At 54.4% G+C, this 15,748-nt stretch overlaps 5 protein-coding genes across 5 annotated transcripts; 2 read left to right on the plus strand and 3 right to left on the minus strand.

The window, feature by feature from the left end:
* The first annotated feature begins 644 nt into the window (after positions 1-644).
* On the plus strand, positions 645-2,643 carry BDP55DRAFT_649687 (oxidoreductase NAD-binding domain-containing protein). The gene is made up of 3 exons (XM_060573924.1): positions 645-819; positions 1,073-1,466; positions 1,592-2,643. The coding sequence occupies exons 1-3, from the start codon at positions 775-777 to the stop codon at positions 2,158-2,160; spliced, it is 1,008 nt and encodes a 335-aa protein (XP_060433802.1). The 5' UTR covers positions 645-774; the 3' UTR covers positions 2,161-2,643.
* Positions 2,644-2,885: 242 nt separating this feature from the next.
* BDP55DRAFT_544051 (PA domain-containing protein) lies at positions 2,886-5,418 on the minus strand (the record flags this gene model as incomplete). Its single annotated transcript, XM_060568456.1, has 3 exons — positions 2,886-2,995; positions 3,085-5,023; positions 5,077-5,418. The coding sequence occupies 3 exons, from the start codon at positions 5,416-5,418 to the stop codon at positions 2,886-2,888; spliced, it is 2,391 nt and encodes a 796-aa protein (XP_060433803.1).
* Positions 5,419-6,535: 1,117 nt separating this feature from the next.
* BDP55DRAFT_339268 (uncharacterized protein) lies at positions 6,536-6,964 on the minus strand. The gene has a single exon (XM_060566905.1). It carries the CDS (start codon positions 6,859-6,861, stop codon positions 6,592-6,594), a length of 270 nt encoding a protein of 89 aa, XP_060433804.1. The 5' UTR covers positions 6,862-6,964; the 3' UTR covers positions 6,536-6,591.
* Positions 6,965-7,984: 1,020 nt separating this feature from the next.
* On the plus strand, positions 7,985-11,048 carry BDP55DRAFT_649693 (major facilitator superfamily transporter). The gene is made up of 4 exons (XM_060573925.1): positions 7,985-8,363; positions 8,869-9,177; positions 9,227-10,000; positions 10,059-11,048. The coding sequence occupies exons 1-4, from the start codon at positions 8,312-8,314 to the stop codon at positions 10,598-10,600; spliced, it is 1,677 nt and encodes a 558-aa protein (XP_060433805.1). The 5' UTR covers positions 7,985-8,311; the 3' UTR covers positions 10,601-11,048.
* A 424-nt stretch (positions 11,049-11,472) lies between these two features.
* BDP55DRAFT_649696 (inosine-5'-monophosphate dehydrogenase IMD4) lies at positions 11,473-14,176 on the minus strand. The gene is given in 4 exon segments (XM_060573926.1): positions 11,473-11,551; positions 11,562-11,642; positions 11,852-13,001; positions 13,247-14,176. 2 exon segments carry the CDS (start codon positions 13,725-13,727, stop codon positions 11,863-11,865), a joined length of 1,620 nt encoding a protein of 539 aa, XP_060433806.1. The 5' UTR covers positions 13,728-14,176; the 3' UTR covers positions 11,473-11,551; positions 11,562-11,642; positions 11,852-11,862.
* Between the last annotated feature and the right edge of the window lie 1,572 nt (positions 14,177-15,748).

Consider the following 15,748-nt stretch of genomic DNA (forward strand, 5'->3'; position numbering starts at 1 on the left):
AGACATAAAGAGAGAGGAGCCCCTGGTCGGTCGCTTTCAGCATGTTGCTTGGATGATGGAAAACATTATGATCAAGGGCCCCGACGGAGGGACGCATCAGAGTTCAAAAACGAGGATCAAAGACGGCATGCTTCGCCATTGAATGCCCGGGACTACGTCAGATCCCCTTTGATGATGGGGGTGGAGTTCTACCGTATCTTTAAGTCCACAGCGATTGAAGCTGTTGGCTTGTATATAATAATCAGGGTGATCCCTACTTTCTCCTATTGGGGAAACGTCAAAGAAAGGCTTCTTCGGCATGATGTCCCTAGTCGATTGTGCTTCGTTGATCTGAATGAGTAATTGTCCAGTTCATGACCGAGATGCAGTAAGGCTGATTTTTGTCAACGACTGCGCCCAATGGCCTCATCAATATCCGCAATGGTATGGCGCAATTCGTAATGCGCCTCTTTGAGCACGTTGTTGGCTCTGCTTAGAAATGCACATCGGGTATTCCCACCGGCTTCCCACCGGCTGGCCGCTTACTGTGCCTTCCTTTCGGTCAACTCGGCGGGGACCGGACACGGGGAAAGATGAGCTCACGTGACATTTTTACGTCATGTACAGGTCAATGGTCGCTGGGGAAAGCTTTCCATTGCGGGCAGGCTTCGAGCTCTTTCGCGAGTCTCGGATACCTAAGCTTCTCCCAGCAGAAAAACCACCTTTTGGTCCATTTTCCAATCAAACACCTGTGAACGCAGTCAATTACCTCTCCGACCCAATTGAACTATCACAATGTTTGCCCGAACTGCCTTCAGGGCCGCGCAGCCCCTCAAGCTGGTAAGTTAGCTATCGATGACGCCGTTCTCTCTCTCTCTCTCTCTTTCGCTCATTAGAAATCCTCTTTTTCCCCCGCGGACCGCGGAGCGTTTCCCGACATGCGATCCCCCTTTCGACTACATCATACCACCAAACGTCAATATCACAACCTCAGCTTGATCCCTTGATCTCGAAATGCAACAATGATTCCCAGTCCATCTTCTCAAAGTGATGAAGCATCGCAAAGGCTAACGTATTTCTCCCCGGTAAATAGCAAGCCCGCCGCTACGCCACCGAGCCCGGCGTCAAGGGCAGCAGCTCTAACACGGCGCTCTACGCCGGCGGTGCCGCCGCCGTCGCGGGCGGCGCCTACTACTTCCTCGCCGGGGGCTCTTCCTCTAGCGCGGCGCAAAAGGCCGAGGCCAAGGTCAAGGAGGCCGTCGGCGCGGCGCCCAAGAAGGCGCTCACTGGCGGCGACCAGGGCTTCGTGTCGCTGAAGCTCGAGGATACCGAGATTATCAACCACAACACCAAGAAGCTCCGCTTTAAGCTGCCCGAGGACGACATGGTTTCTGGTCTGGACGTTGCGAGCGCCATCTTGACCAAGTACAAGGGTCCCGAGGACGAGAAGGCTACGTTGAGGCCTTATACTCCTACCAGCGATGAGGGTTAGTTGTTTTCCCGGCTGTTTTTTTTCGTCCGCTTCGCTTTCTCTCTGAGGAGTGATGAACTGCTTGACGGCGCTAGCGATTAGCAAGGTGACGATAAGGCCCCGAGACTAACAACATCACAGACACCAAGGGCTACCTTGAGCTCATCGTCAAGAAGTACCCCAACGGCCCCATGTCGACGCACATGCACGACATGACCCCCGGCCAGCGCCTCGACTTCAAGGGCCCCCTCCCCAAATACGCCTGGTCCCCCAACAAGCACGAGCACATTGCCCTCGTCGCCGGCGGCACGGGCATCACGCCCATGTACCAGCTCGCGCGCGCCATCTTCAACAACCCGGACGACAAGACCAAGGTGACGCTCGTCTTTGGCAACGTGACGGAGGAAGATATCCTGCTCAAGAAGGAGCTCGCCGAGCTCGAGAACACGTACCCGCAGCGCTTCCGCGCTTTCTACGTGCTCGACAAGCCGCCCAAGGAGTGGAGCGGCAACAAGGGCTTCATCACCAAGGAACTGCTGAAGCAGGTTCTCCCCGAGCCCAAGAGCGAGAACATCAAGGTGTTTGTGTGTGGCCCGCCTGGGTTGATGAATGCCGTTTCTGGAAACAAGAAGAGTCCCAAGGACCAGGGCGAGCTTGTTGGTGTTCTCAAGGAGCTGGGATACGCTCCTGACCAGGTCTACAAGTTCTAGAGTCAGTGCCTTTTTTGTATAAAAGGGGGGGGGCCATAGATATGAAGAGCGTCGACGGGGAAGATTTCTTGTTGTATGAATAGTCGAGGCGATAGACGCATAGATTACTCGAAGCGATGTCCGCAAACCGCCAGCATTCATTGAGGAAAGGGTTACTTACCAGCGAGGTATCGGGATGGAGTTTACCTGATCCGATGAATCATGTGAACTTTTTGCCCGTCGATGTTAGGTACACGCAACTGAACACTCCCATGCCCATCTCCAGTTCCTGCCCAAGTAATGTACACCTAGCCTATATGATGTACCCCCTCAACGCCATTCCTGTTACCAGCCAGGAGGTGCCCGTATAGGTCGACGGGTCAGGTCAAAATGGCTGGGTGATGGAGTGGTTTATGGTCAACAATCAATTACGCTTACCTACAGCCTACTCGACGATAGGCTACGAGTTCGAGTTCGATTCCCAGCATGAGCACCAAGAGATGTAGTCACACCGGTGGTGAACTCTTTTTTTCTCTTCCCCCCCTCAAGGAACTTTCAATGCTGATGTTGTATATAATGCCTAGCCGGTGGCTAGGGAACTTGTCATCACTACGAGAAGGCAGATTTATAATGCAAAAATGATTTATTTTTGTCACTTGTTCAACTATACTAGATATTCAATATTCAATGCTGAGTACTGTGTGGAGTGTAGCACGTAGGCTAATTTCGTAGTCTAGGCTCTGGGTTCAGAGGCTCTTGGTGGCGGAGGCGATGCACTCGTTAATGATGCCGGTCCACTTGAGTGCGTTGTTGAAGTCCTTGGCGTCGATACTTTCCTGGAGACCGGGGAAGACGGCTGAATCATATATGTCAGCATTTGACTCAACAAAACGTAAAGGAGGGTGGAAACCCGCCACGGGGGAGAAAGAAGAATATTAAACTAACCTCCAGAGTACCCAGTCCACAAACCAGGCGCAAAGACAACGTGCTTGAACCAGGTCCGACCATCCAGGCCGCCGGGGTACAAAAAGTTGCGCTCGAAGCCCTTGTAAGACCTGTTGACCCAGACGAAAGCCAGGGCGAGCTTGATCTTGCGGTACAGGTTCCACCAGGGGATGCTGCCGTACTTGAGCTCACAATCAACGGTGCTGGCCGTGGAGTCGAGGACCACCGTCTTCTCGCGCAGGGCGGCGATGGAGGTGCGGAGGATCTGGAGGGAGGTGCGGAACTGCGAGAGGGAGCCCTTTGCGTCTGCGTCGGCGACGGCGATGCTAGCGCGCATGCGGAAGAGGGCCTCCTCGTCAGAGTCCGAGGTCTCAACAGCGGCGGCGAGCTTGGACTCGACTTGGTCGACGTAGCCCGTCAGCGCGTCGGCGTAGTCGGTGGCGTTAAAGCGGATGACGGGTACGTTGGCGAGCTCTGCGACGACGAGGCCGAGGATCTGGGCCATTGTACGGTGGTAGACGAAGCCCGGGTCGCCGAACTCCTTCATCCAGTGGAAGGAGTCGTAGTTGGAGTGGTACTGGTACACGACGTCCTCATTCTCGCCGCCGAAGCCAAAGTCGAGGGAAGGGATGCCCGCGAAATCCTGGAAGGCGGTGAAGTCGGAGCCAGAGCCCATGGTGCTGATGCGGCCGTCCCAGACGTCGGCGACAGTCTGCCCGGGGACGGTCTGGTTCGGGGAAGGGACGAGCTGGGTGACCTCGCGGAGGACGCGGTGGAGGAGGGGCGCGGCGGAGGGGTTGAAGTTGGGGCCGCGGACGCCAACGTCGACGTTGACGTAGGCGACTGAGGCCTCGGTGAGCCAGGGGAGGTACTCCTCTACCCACTCGGTGCTGCCGATCAGAGAATACTCTTCGCCGTCCCAGCTGGCGAAGACGATGGTGCGGGTGGGCTTCCAGCCGCTGGCGAGGGCGACGCCGACGCCGCGGATGACTTCGTTTAGGACGGCGGAGCCGCTGTTGGGGTCGCCGGCGCCACCGGCAATCCATGCGTCGCGGTGGTTTCCGACGACGACGACCTCGTTGGGGATGGTGCCGTTGACGATACCGATGACGTTCCACAGTGGCGTGGTGGTGTAGTTTTGCTCGTTGTAGAGGTTGAGGACCACGTTGTCGGGGGTGGGACCGATGTTGTACTCTACGCCCTTGTACTTGAGTCCCAGGTTCCTGTTCCAGTACTTGTTAAAGTCCTTGACAGAGGGACCGTGGCCGTTGAGGGCCTTCAGAATGGGAAGAGCATCGGCATAAGAGATGGGGATGGAGGGAATGGACGGCGTCGCATCGTCGACGGGAGCACGCGGCGCGCCGGGCTTGGAGGGGTAGCCGGGGGTCGACGGGTCACCGGGGCGCTGGGAGAGGAACTGAGCGCTTCCGCGCTGAACGGCGCTGGGATGACGAGCAGGGCCGTTGGGGTACGCCTCGTACCCGTTCTCCTCGGTCACTTTGCCGTCATCGCCGGGGTCGCTGTAGAGAAGAGCGCCGATGGCGCCCAGCTCCTGCGCGCGCTTGATCTTGAGGCCGCGGAAGATGCCGCCGTATTTGGCGATGACGATCTTGCCCTCGAGGCTGACATTGGCCTTTATGAGGTCTTCGTAGTCCTGGTACGTGCCGTAGTTGACAAAGACGAAGGATCCGGTGACGTTGCCGCTGGCGGAGTAGCCGTGGAAAGTCGGGACTCTGTCCTCCAGGCCGGAGGAGGGGTCTTCTTCGAGGACGTCCTCCTCAAGAGCAGCCTTGAATTCTACCGTCCAGGTAGACTCCTCTTCCTTGGTCCTGGAGAGCAGGGAGAGGCTGTGGTCGATGGGATAGTTGAGGTAGACGTCGTATGACACGATTTCCGATTGCACACCCCACGACTCCCACTTTTCCTTGGTCCATGCAGCCTGTCACACATTGTGAGATAGTACTCCATTGATATCTACTGTGATGGGTTTACCTGAGAGTAGTTCTGGCCCGCCAGATGGGGACCAGCAGTGTAGTACCTGCTCCATTCCTCAGCCTTTTCAGAAGAGGGGACCTCAAAGAGGATCTTTTGCACCTCCTCATGAGTAATGGGAGCGCTGTTGACACTATTCGTCCAGGTCCAGCCGTGATGGTGGTGACCGTGGTGACGAGGAGGCTCATCGATGAAGAGCGCAACTACGAAGAAGATGGACCAGAAGATGAGGATGGAAGAGAGTGCAACGGTGCAGAACCGGCGCAGGACATGGTTCGGGTACCTGCGACGCGGCGCACCAATGTAGACATTGGTGATAAGCGGCGTCCGCTCATTAGACATTTTGTCGTCGAAACGCTTTCTGGATTAGGGTCAGCGTGAATACATCAAAAGCATGCTCACACTCTATGTTGGGAGCTCGTCGACGTGCGATCCAACGATGAGGCGAGTGATGTGATGTAGGCAGGAGGATGAGACGCGGGAGCACGTGTGGCTGACGAAGACGGTTGCATCATCCCGTCGCCGCCAGCCACACTACGCTGTGGTAAGCTCTCATTAAGCTCAATGTAGCTTGCTCACAAGGTCAATGGCTGCAAGGCAGCAACAGAAGAGATCGACTTACTCTAGCGCCATCTTGCAAAACGGAATTCGAAGCCGTCGTCAACAATTGTCTCTGCGCCTTTTTACCAGAGATGTAGTTGAAACAGAGTTGAAGTTGCCATGAGCATTGCGTGCTTCGTCGATGTTATCAGCATCAGTGGTGATTTTGCCGATCGGCTGCGGCCGCCTGGTGAATCCTCCACGGGCACTGGCACGCGCAAACGTGATTGAACAGTTCTTGCTGAACGCTGGGTCTCCTTCCTGATTCGGGGGTTCAGACGAGGGGGAACGAGAGCGGGTCATCGGCGTCCCGGTGCCGACGTTTGGAAAGGCCCGGAATCAGGACAGGCAGCGATAACAATTTCTCAAGGAGGAAAAGGTACGGAAGTCTTTCCGGTACGATTCGACTTCTGCAATTGCACCGACGGCCCCAGCATCCCGTCCCGTGACGCCGCATCGACCGTCGCTGTTAGCTGCGCAGACCGAAGCTCAGACAGTCAGACATTTGATCAGTTGTCAAGGTCAACATGTTACATCATCTTATCTAAGCTTTTGGCTACAGACTAAAGGGCGCCTTTGCCGCCTGTCTTGGATTCGAGTCAAGAGAGGCCCTCTTTCCGGTCGCTGCGTACATCGGCTAACGTCGGTGATCACGCAATTGATTGGGTGGATGTCGCCCAATCAGTTCTTTACAGTCCGGATACGCTGCCTGCCGACCAACCACCACTCTCCGAATCTGCCTTCCTGCACCGCAGCTCAAGTACAAAGTATATCAGACATGTCCGCCTTTGATTTCCTGTAGCGTCTCTCTCGCATGGCGGTGTGTTGTCTCACAGCCTTTCCAGGACAGATGTCTTGGGATACGCATGTTTGGATTCATGCTTCAAGTGCTTCGCTGGCGCTGAAAGCAGAGGATCACCCCTGTCCAGTCGGCTGGTGATGATTATTCAGCATTGTCGCACTTGCCCCGATATTCGGCCCCGGCTTCGGCCAAGTCGGCCTAACGCCGCCGGGAAAAGAGGCCCCCCACCGGCAAAGACTGGACGTCATGGCAATTGCGGGGAGGGCGACCTTTTGACCTTGCGCTCCAGCAATTTTATCGACTTTTTTTCGTTCCATCTTTTTCGGTTTTGAGGCGGCCTTGGAGGAGCACCACCACGGTACCGCCACCACCACCACCAACATCACCGGGCACCCTCATCTTTTTTCGGCTGCACCACCGGCTACAGCGAGAACCCCTGCCCTTTTCCGTGCCCGTGCAAGCCGTTGCATCTTTCACACCCTCACCGACTCCAGCTCCCAGGCCTCTGCCGACAACGGACGTCCTTCGCCTACGGTCTTTCAAGCATTACGCCGGCCTTGTCCCCTGCCGTCAAACACTTTCCCTGTCACTACCCAGTACCCACCCGATCGCCCGCCCGCTGCCGCCGTATCGCCTGGACCGGGCCAACATCTTTTCGCTTCAGCAACAGGGACATGCGATGTAGCCCGCTCGCAGCGAGTAGGCGGGCGAGCGCATCACTCCTTGGACAAGTCTCAAGCCGAGAATGAGAGAGACGCGGGGCACCGCTCAAGCCGAACCAGCGTCCCCTAGGTAATAGCACTTGATCGTTTCCGAGACACTCGACGTCCGCAGTCATCCCATCTTGCTCCATCACCGCAATGCAGCAGGCACTTCGTTGGTCACCTTTTTATTTGCTCGCGTCTCGCGCTCGCTCGTCTTCGCTTGCCGTCGTCACTGTCACGCACTTATCCCACATGGCAAAGCTGATGCGCAAGCAGCCTGCGCTAGGTTATCGCAGGTTGTTCTCCCCAAACCTCTAGCGCTGATATGCCTTGCCAAGCCCAGTCCTGCGGCAAGCGGGAATTCCCATCTTTCAAGTCTCCATCTAATCCCCGGGGAGGCATGGCCATCTAAGGCCCCGATCCCCAATTCGCGGTGGTTAGCCCCGTGGCCCCTTCAAAAGTGAAGCCTCGTCGGCCAGTAATCGACTAGAAATCTTCCGTCAGCAGAGAGAGCGGGGATCGGCGCAGGATCATGGATGGGGGGAGGAAAAAACGAGTCTGGTCCCCGTCGACGCCGGCTCATTGCACCCTTCACGGGGATTCTACTAAGGAACTGCAAGAACTGGGGGGGATGACTGCGGTTCCATGAATTTGCATAGGTACCCAGTACCCACGCTATTCCCTGCCCGGCGCAGTGCAGCCGCAAGCCTGCAGCTGGAAAGTGGATCAATGCCGTTGGTTTTTTGTTTGCGCTTGACGAACCGTCTTTTTTCTTCGCCTTCCGCTGCTACTGCTCTTGTGACTCTTTTTTTCCTCTCCTTCCCCAATTCTCCAATAAACTTTCCTTTTGGTTTAAAGAAGGCAGTGGTCGCCTCCGGTTTCATACTCCTTGCCTTTGCCTTTGCCCTTTGACAACTTGTTGCCAAGTCGCACAGCAGAGCGCATCATATTAACCGCTGCTTTTCCCACCTAGACTGGTGCTTGCTTCACGTCCTAGTCCCGATCCGTTTGCTCTAGAACTCTTGAAATCAACGTCGAAGAACTTCGACCTCGCAAATCCCGAACCGTAGAACTCGAACATTCTCAGCGCGACTTGTTTCTCTCCCTCGACTCTCTCTCGAGTGCCAAAATGACGAAACCGACAAAGCCAAAGTTGCCCGCGAAGCAGCTGGCCATTCTGGGTAAGACAACCTCAGATTTCAGAACTTGTCAAGCGCTTGCTTTTTTTTTTCTTTCTTTTTTCAACCGCGCTTTCAACAAATCCGATAGCACCGGTGACAATCACAGCCAGGCAAGTGCCGAGGAACCAGGCATACCAGCTTCCGAATAACTTCAGGGTCACGCGACAGGAGAATCGTACTTGTCTGGGGATCGCCTTGCTGGACTACGAGAGTATGGATGGATGGAAATTTGCCTGTTCTCGCCATGTTGCCGTCATCCTATCTTTAGACACACGTACTCCAAACCAACCTCAAAATGCGACTTTAGCATGGTCTTGATCTTCCAAGCTGCCTGATCAATGTGAACCGATGAGGTCGACAACGTCATCTAGCCGAAGGCGGTCCAGCATGTACAAAGGTGGACTGTAGGACCCAGATTTGACATCGACTCGGCTCAAGGTGCCCTCTGATACATTAGAGAGGCACCCGTCGTTCCTTCCAGATTCTGATGCTAACTAGATTACAGCCGTTGCGCGATTTGCGGAGCCTCTCGCCCTCACTTCCGTCTTTCCATACCTCCCCGAGATGATTCGCAGTTTCGGCGTTGAGCAGAACGATGTCGCAAAATGGGCCGGTATTACGTCCGCCGTGTTCTCCCTCTCTCAGAGTGTAACAGCGGTGCCTTGGGGTAGAGCTTCCGATAGATTTGGAAGAAAGCCAACCATCATCGTCGGTCTCCTATCGACAATGTTCTTCTTCTGTGTCTGGGGTGTATCAACAAGTCTGCCCATGGCAATCGCTGTGAGAGCTATTCTCGGAAGTGGAAACGGAAATGGTATGCTTCCTAATCAGTACGTCCACGTTCGGTGCTGATAATTTTGTAGTTGGCATTATTCGCACCATGGTCGCAGAGATGGTGCCAGAAAAGGAACTGCAACCCCGCGCGTTTTCGATTATGCCTCTAATCTGGTCCGTTGGCTCAATTTTCGGCCCGGCATTTGGCGGATTCTTCGCCAGGCCTGCCGATCGCTTCCCCGCCGTCTTTGGCAACAGCTGGTTCTTCAAGGTGTATCCATTTGCCCTGCCGAACTTCATCGCTGCGGTCTTCTTCTTCATCTCTGTCACAACCGCCACTCTTTTCCTTAAGGAGACGCTGGAAAGCAAGCGCCACAAGCCCGACTGGGGTCTCCTGATGGGCGAGCGCATCACTCGCTCATTACGCCGCTCTCGTTCTCACCACCACCACCATGCCAGAGCCAGACGCACCTCATTTGTTGACGGTGAGGCTACCGCACCTCTGGTGCCTCACAAGACCCCCCCAACACACCCGGTCGAGGACAACAAGGCCCTGGAGGCACCCAGCATGAAAGAGGTCTTCACTTCCCAGACGAGTATCAACTTGCTTTGCTACACCTTCCTCGCTCTCCACTCTGTGGCATTTGACCAGGTTCTCCCGGTGTTTCTGAATTATCCCAAGCAGGAGCACACCCCGGAAAACACGAACCTGCCCTTCCAATTTTCCGGTGGTTTTGGTCTCGATTCTGGCCGTATCGGTACCATTTTCACCATCTATGGTATCACTTGCGGCGTGATCCAGTTCTTTGTCTTCCCACCTCTGTGCAACTACTTTGGTGTCTTGCGCAGTTTCCGAGCATGCGGTGCGTATATCATATTTCCCTCTTAGGCATTGGATTAAAAAGCTGACAATTTGAAAAGCCGTGACTTTCCCCGTCGTTTACATTGCGGCCCCCTATGTAGTCCTCTTTGAAAGCACTGCTGGACGCTACACCGCTCTCTTGATCGTCATGTTCGTCAAAGCCTGTGCCGTCATCATTGGCTTCCCCTGCATGACCATTCTCCTGACCAACTCGGCCTCTTCGCTCCGTATTTTGGGTACTCTCAACGGCTTCGCCACCATGTTCAGCGGTTTCGGCCGTGCTTTCGGTCCGGCCGTTGCCGGAGCTGCCTTCAGCTGGGGTGTCGCCAGAGGCTATATGATCACCGCGTATTGGTTCCTCGCGCTCACTGCCATCATTGGCGCCATTCCCATCTACATGCTGGTCGATTACGATGCTCTGACCCAGACCCCCGACACTAGCGATGACGAGGACGAGAGCGTCAGCGACGAGGGCTACGCCAGCGACGGCAGTGTCGTTGCTTCTGGCAGCGGACAGGCCGCTTCGAATGAGACGGCACCGTTATTGGGTGCGAAGAATGGGGCACCGGGATACGACTCCGTCAGTCCCACGCGGTCTTAAGGTGACTATCTAACCCCTTGGTGACCGACATGCCGCTTTCATACTCGTCGCAAGCGCGCATTTGACGATTCAGTCGAGAATGATACAAAAACGAAACGCTATATACGAGATTCACGGCCAGCTCTTCTGAGGACTAAGTTTTTCATTGGTCTTGATTCGTGGCTCTGTTACCTTTGTTGCATATCTAGGACCATCATTGCCTGGCGTCTAGCATTGCAGGTTCAGCAACGGCTTGTTTTGTTGTCAATGAGGGCATTGATTTTGAGCATGTTTGGGGCGGTTATTAGAAGCATCATTATTGTTTGGTTTCATTGTCGGCATTCGGACACATCTACATGGGCATTGCTATTTGCGAGTAGACGTTTTGATCCATTTATAGGAGCTTATAATCACATTTGTATAATGAACAAAACAAAACGAAAAAAGGTCGATGATAGTAAACTCAAACTCTTAACCTGTTGCTCGCATAAACTCGCAAACAAACAGGCTGTCCAATCGTGGCATTATGAAGGATCGTGAGCCAACATAAGAGAATCGCACCGCTCGGCTATCTACTACTACGGACGCTGCTTATTGCCTACAAGGGGAGGCAGGGGATTGGATGAGGACCATCAAGGTCGGGTGGTTTATGTGGCAGTGGAATACACCACGAACAACATCATGAAATGTCAAGAACTATCCAATGGTGCAATTTTGGTGTTTGGGGCATCGTGAGTGAGTAGCGAGCATATGCTTAGGTGCTGAAGGCTGATGGGAAAAACAAATCAGAGTCGGACATGTGCCACATCAAGAAGAGTGTCACGCAAAGTCCTTGCGAAGTGAACAGTCATAGTCATTGAAACTAGATTTGGTTCTTCTTTCTCATTGAGATGTTTTTTGGTATTCAGTTCGCTTCATCATCCGTCTATCTCATGGGCGCTTCAGGCCCGGACCACCACCCCTTTTTTCTCCAAAAAAAAAAAGACTCCGAAAACTCCACTAGGCTGAAGCACACTGCCGTCCTACCCAAAGCCCCCCCCGTCTTTTGCTTCGCCCTTCCCTTGAGATGGGTTTATATACTCTCAGAGGGTGGTGAAGCTAATTTTTCTTTTTTGTATCCTCCCTACATCCGTTTTTGCCCATATGCCTTTTGTTTGATTTTCATCAACCCCTATTCTTTGTCCCAACCAAAGAGAAAATATTCCCAATTGACATCTTTGTTATCCGTTCATCATGTCCGTGGTAGCCTTACTGCTACTAGCTAGCTAGCTATTTGCCGTTTTTCAGGCAAAGAGCTTCTTCTCGTAGGACTCCATGTTGACGTTACCCTCCATCTGAGCACTGGCGGTACGGAGCTCGAAGCGCATGGTGCCGTTGTCGACGGACTCGCGCAGCTCCTTAAGAGACTGGATACCGCAGTCCTGCATGGAATGCTTGAGGCCGGCGGAGAGGTAGGGAATGAAGCGGCTGATGGGGCCGCGGTGGGCGACGGAGCCAGTGACACCCTGAGCGACGAGGACGCTGTCGCCTTCGGAGAAGTAGCGGGCGGTGCCGGCGTTGCTCTTCTGGCTGTCCTTGCCGCCGTTACCAGCCTTCTTGTCCTGCATGGCGTCGATGGAGCCCATGCCGCGGTAGGCCTTGACAAGCTTGCCCTCGCGGGAGACGAAGGAGGTACCGGGGGACTCGGTGGTGCCGGCGAGGAGACCGCCCATCATGACGGTGGAGGCGCCGAGGGAGAGACCCTTGACGACGTGGCCGACGTTTTGGACACCGCCGTCGGCGATGCAGGGGACGCCGAAGCGGGCGGAGAAGCTGCTGACGGAGTGGACGGCAGCGGCCTGGGGGCGGCCGACGGCCATGACCTCCTGGGTGATGCAGGCGGAGCCGGAGCCCATGCCGATGCGGAGGCCGTCGACGCCGGCCTCGATGAGGGTGGCGGCCTGTTCGCGGGTGACGACGTTTCCGCCGACGACGTCGAGGCCGGGGAACTCCTTCTTGATCCACTGGACCATCTCGACCTGGTACATGGAGTTACCCTGGGAGGAGTCGAGGATGACGACGTCGAGGCCGGCGTCGACGAGGAGCTTGAGGCGGTGCTTGTCCTCAGGGCGGGTGCCGATGGCGGCGCCGCAGAGGAGCTGCTTGCTGTCGGGCAGCTTGGAGGCCAGGGGGAAGTGCTGGTTCTTGTTGAGGTCGGAGCGGGAGATCATGGAGACGAGGTTGCCGTTCTTGTCGACGATGGGGAGCTTGCCCTTCTTGGACTTTGCGAGGATCTTGTTGGCCTCGGGCAGGGTGGTGCCGTCGGTGGCGGTGATGAGGTCAGTGACCATGACCTTGGAGATGGAGAGGGAGGCGTCATCCTCGAACTGGATGTCGCGGTTCGTGACGATTCCCAGCAGCTTGGAACCGAGCTTGCCGGATTCTGCAGACGATGGTTAGCCACATCTTGCTTTGAGACGGGCCGTAGGCCTGCTGCAGTTGAAACAATGGTGGTAAAAATTTTGCTTTGATCATAATATAAGGTCTCCTCAGAACGACATGGTCGTCGAATTGGTGGAACGAAAGTTATAATTGAAAAAGGTTTGTAATCATGTAAAGCGAGGGGGGAAAGAAGTCAAGTCCGTGGGAGAACAGGCTCTGGGAGTGAAAAAAAGGGGGTTGACAAACCTGTGACGGGAAATCCTCCGAAACCCCACTTCTCCTTCAAGGCCTTTGCCTCGCCGACGGTGGTGTCGCGGCTGATGACGACGGGGTCGATGATGAAGCCGTTCTCGTAACGCTTGACCTTGCGGACCATGTCAGCCTGCTCCTCGGGCGAGCAGTTGTGGTGGATGACACCGAGACCACCCTGGAGAGCGATGGCGATAGCCATCTCGTGCTCGGTGACTGTGTCCATGGGGGAGGACACGAAGGGGGTCTTGAGGGTGATTCTCTTGGTGACGGGGGAATCCAGGACGACGGCAGAGGCGGGAAAGCCAATGTAGCCGGGAAGGAGCAGGAAGTCGTTGTAGGTCAGACCACCGTGCTTCTTGGTGTCCATGAGCTCGTGAATATCGAGGCCATCGCGGCTCTCGTACTCCTTCAAGACCTGGAGGGCGGTCTTGGAGTCGAGCACTTTGGCGCCGTTGATACCGTTGGTGGAAGGCATCTTTGTGTGGAAAGGTGAAGTTTTCTCGTTTTCTTGCCGAGCGAACAGAAGAAAGATGAAAACGGAGTCGAAGAACTTGCTAGTAAATCGAAAAGAAGACCACACAAAAAAAGCTTGGTCGATTCGAAAACTAAGGTTGGTTATGTCTCTTCTTCCCGTAAGAAAGAAGGGAAAAAAATTCTTGAGACGGCACCCCGCAGGAAATTTTTTAAGGTGAACGGTGCGCGACCGGCGGAAGGAGGGGCAGGAGGGGCAGGCGGTGAGTAGCTACAGTGCGGCGCAACTTACTTGGGTGCACCTTTACTGTGTTTAGCAATTTCGTAGGAAGCATTGATTTCCCAGTCCTTTCGATCTATCCGCACGAGGTAGGTCTTCAGGCCGATGAAGGAAATCAAATCCTGTTTGCTATCCAGTTCACTTGAGCTTTGTATGGATCACTGTCATTTTCTGTTCATAAGGAAGGGGTTTCGAGATTCCAGACGCCCAGAACGAGTCTGGAATAGTGCCGCCAAGTCAGGTAGCAGCCGGTAGATCTAGCATTGGCTTATGTAAGAAACATCGGGGTCTCGACTCTCGAGATATGACGCAACCCCGACGGGCACCTTGGTGGCCCCAAAAAAAAAGGTCAACATTGGAGTCAAGAAAATCCAACTACAATTCAGAGCACTAGAGTCGAATGCTATTTCTGTCAATTGTTGACGCAGGACCTCTTGCAAGAGTGCAAATGAAAATTTTCAGTCCAGACAGAAACCAAGGTGCCTTGTTGAGAAGGGTCCTGCAGAGTTTGCTTGTCTTCGTGGACTTTGGTTGGCCAGAGCAACCGACACAGAACAATCCTTGCTTGCGTTGCGTGAGCTGGACAGAGACCCCAGGGCCAGCAGAAGTGATTGCATCCTTCCGTTCGGGAGCGAAAGGCGGTGGGATACCGAGGAGGTCGAGATGGCACGGGAGCGAGAAGCCCGAGTACCTAAGTAGTACTGAATGTTTACCTTACTGTCAATCCTAAGTGCTTGGTCTTGGGAACGTCTCTCACCCGTCAAATAAGAGTGTGCATCCATTCCGAGTTGCAACATACATCACTTGCTACTAAAGAAAGCTAACGTGCACTACCTAAACTCTAGAAACGTCGTTCATCCATCATGAGCTGAGACTGAGCCTTGGTGGGCTCTGATTGGCTGTTTCATGATCCAAAACAAAAGAAGGAACAAAGAAAAGAAACGAGACCAAACAGCGGTCCTCATACCGATAGCCAAAAAGACGAACACACAAAGTAAAAACCTTCCACCCCCTACGTACTAGGTATCGGTCAAACTTTGGCTGTCCAAATGACTGCAGCGTTCGTATTGGCGGATCCATAGACTGTGCTGCACAAAGGCGTTTTACAAGCAGTGACATGCATCAAGCTAGAGAATGGGGGTGCCACAGATAAAAGACCGAGTCTTCGAGGGGGGGAGGTATCCATCACAGCGCGTCCGTACTGTGATCCTTGGATCATTGTTGACGTCGTTCTCACAGATGGACTCTCACCTAGTTTCTGTCCCACAACTTTGACTTCGTCAATGATGTCTGCAATATGGGTTCATCCAGAGGGATGGGTAATGTTTCCTGGGTGACAGACAGTCAGGTTAGATTAGTCGACGTGTCAAAGGCTGTGAATGGGGAATCCATACGGAGTAAACGATGGCATCTGTCAAAGTAGGTAGGTAGGTCAGATGAGCGGCGATGGTTTAGCCCGCAGTCAGTGACGGGTCTTCCAAGGAAACTGCCTGAACATGTTACCCAGATCGTCCTTGCAGCTTTGGGCCTCACCGGACCATTGTGTTGTTGACCAGAAGCTTTTTGGGATAAGTTGGGAGAACTTGAGAAGCGCCTGGCCCAGAGAAAAGCAGATGACAATCCAATTGACAGAGAGCGGAGGCGGGGCGGAGGGCCGTGCAACGGAAGATTGCTGCATCGATACCCACTTTAAAAGGCCGGGCGGGTGCGACGCAGGGGCCAGCAAGAGCCACAAGCCACCCGAA

This window comes from Colletotrichum godetiae, assembly GCF_030913485.1.
Source record: "Colletotrichum godetiae strain CBS 193.32 chromosome Unknown BDP55scaffold_6, whole genome shotgun sequence".
Lineage (NCBI taxonomy): Eukaryota > Fungi > Ascomycota > Sordariomycetes > Glomerellales > Glomerellaceae > Colletotrichum > Colletotrichum godetiae.

Excerpts from the sequence above, each read along its gene's own strand:
- BDP55DRAFT_649687 (XM_060573924.1), top strand. The coding sequence starts at position 775 with ATGTTTGCCCGAACTGCCTTCAGGGCCGCGCAGCCCCTCAAGCTG. Across the intron at positions 820-1,072 it reads CCGCGCAGCCCCTCAAGCTG|CAAGCCCGCCGCTACGCCAC; the intron begins GTAAGTTAGCTA and ends CCCGGTAAATAG. Across the intron at positions 1,467-1,591 it reads TACTCCTACCAGCGATGAGG|ACACCAAGGGCTACCTTGAG; the intron begins GTTAGTTGTTTT and ends ACAACATCACAG.
- BDP55DRAFT_339268 (XM_060566905.1), bottom strand. The coding sequence starts at position 6,861 with ATGTTGGTGGTGGTGGTGGCGGTACCGTGGTGGTGCTCCTCCAAGGCC.
- BDP55DRAFT_649693 (XM_060573925.1), top strand. The coding sequence starts at position 8,312 with ATGACGAAACCGACAAAGCCAAAGTTGCCCGCGAAGCAGCTGGCCATT. Across the intron at positions 8,364-8,868 it reads GAAGCAGCTGGCCATTCTGG|CCGTTGCGCGATTTGCGGAG; the intron begins GTAAGACAACCT and ends ACTAGATTACAG. Across the intron at positions 9,178-9,226 it reads CGGAAGTGGAAACGGAAATG|TTGGCATTATTCGCACCATG; the intron begins GTATGCTTCCTA and ends ATAATTTTGTAG.
- BDP55DRAFT_649696 (XM_060573926.1), bottom strand. The coding sequence starts at position 13,727 with ATGCCTTCCACCAACGGTATCAACGGCGCCAAAGTGCTCGACTCCAAG. Across the intron at positions 13,002-13,246 it reads CGGAGGATTTCCCGTCACAG|AATCCGGCAAGCTCGGTTCC; the intron begins GTTTGTCAACCC and ends CATCGTCTGCAG.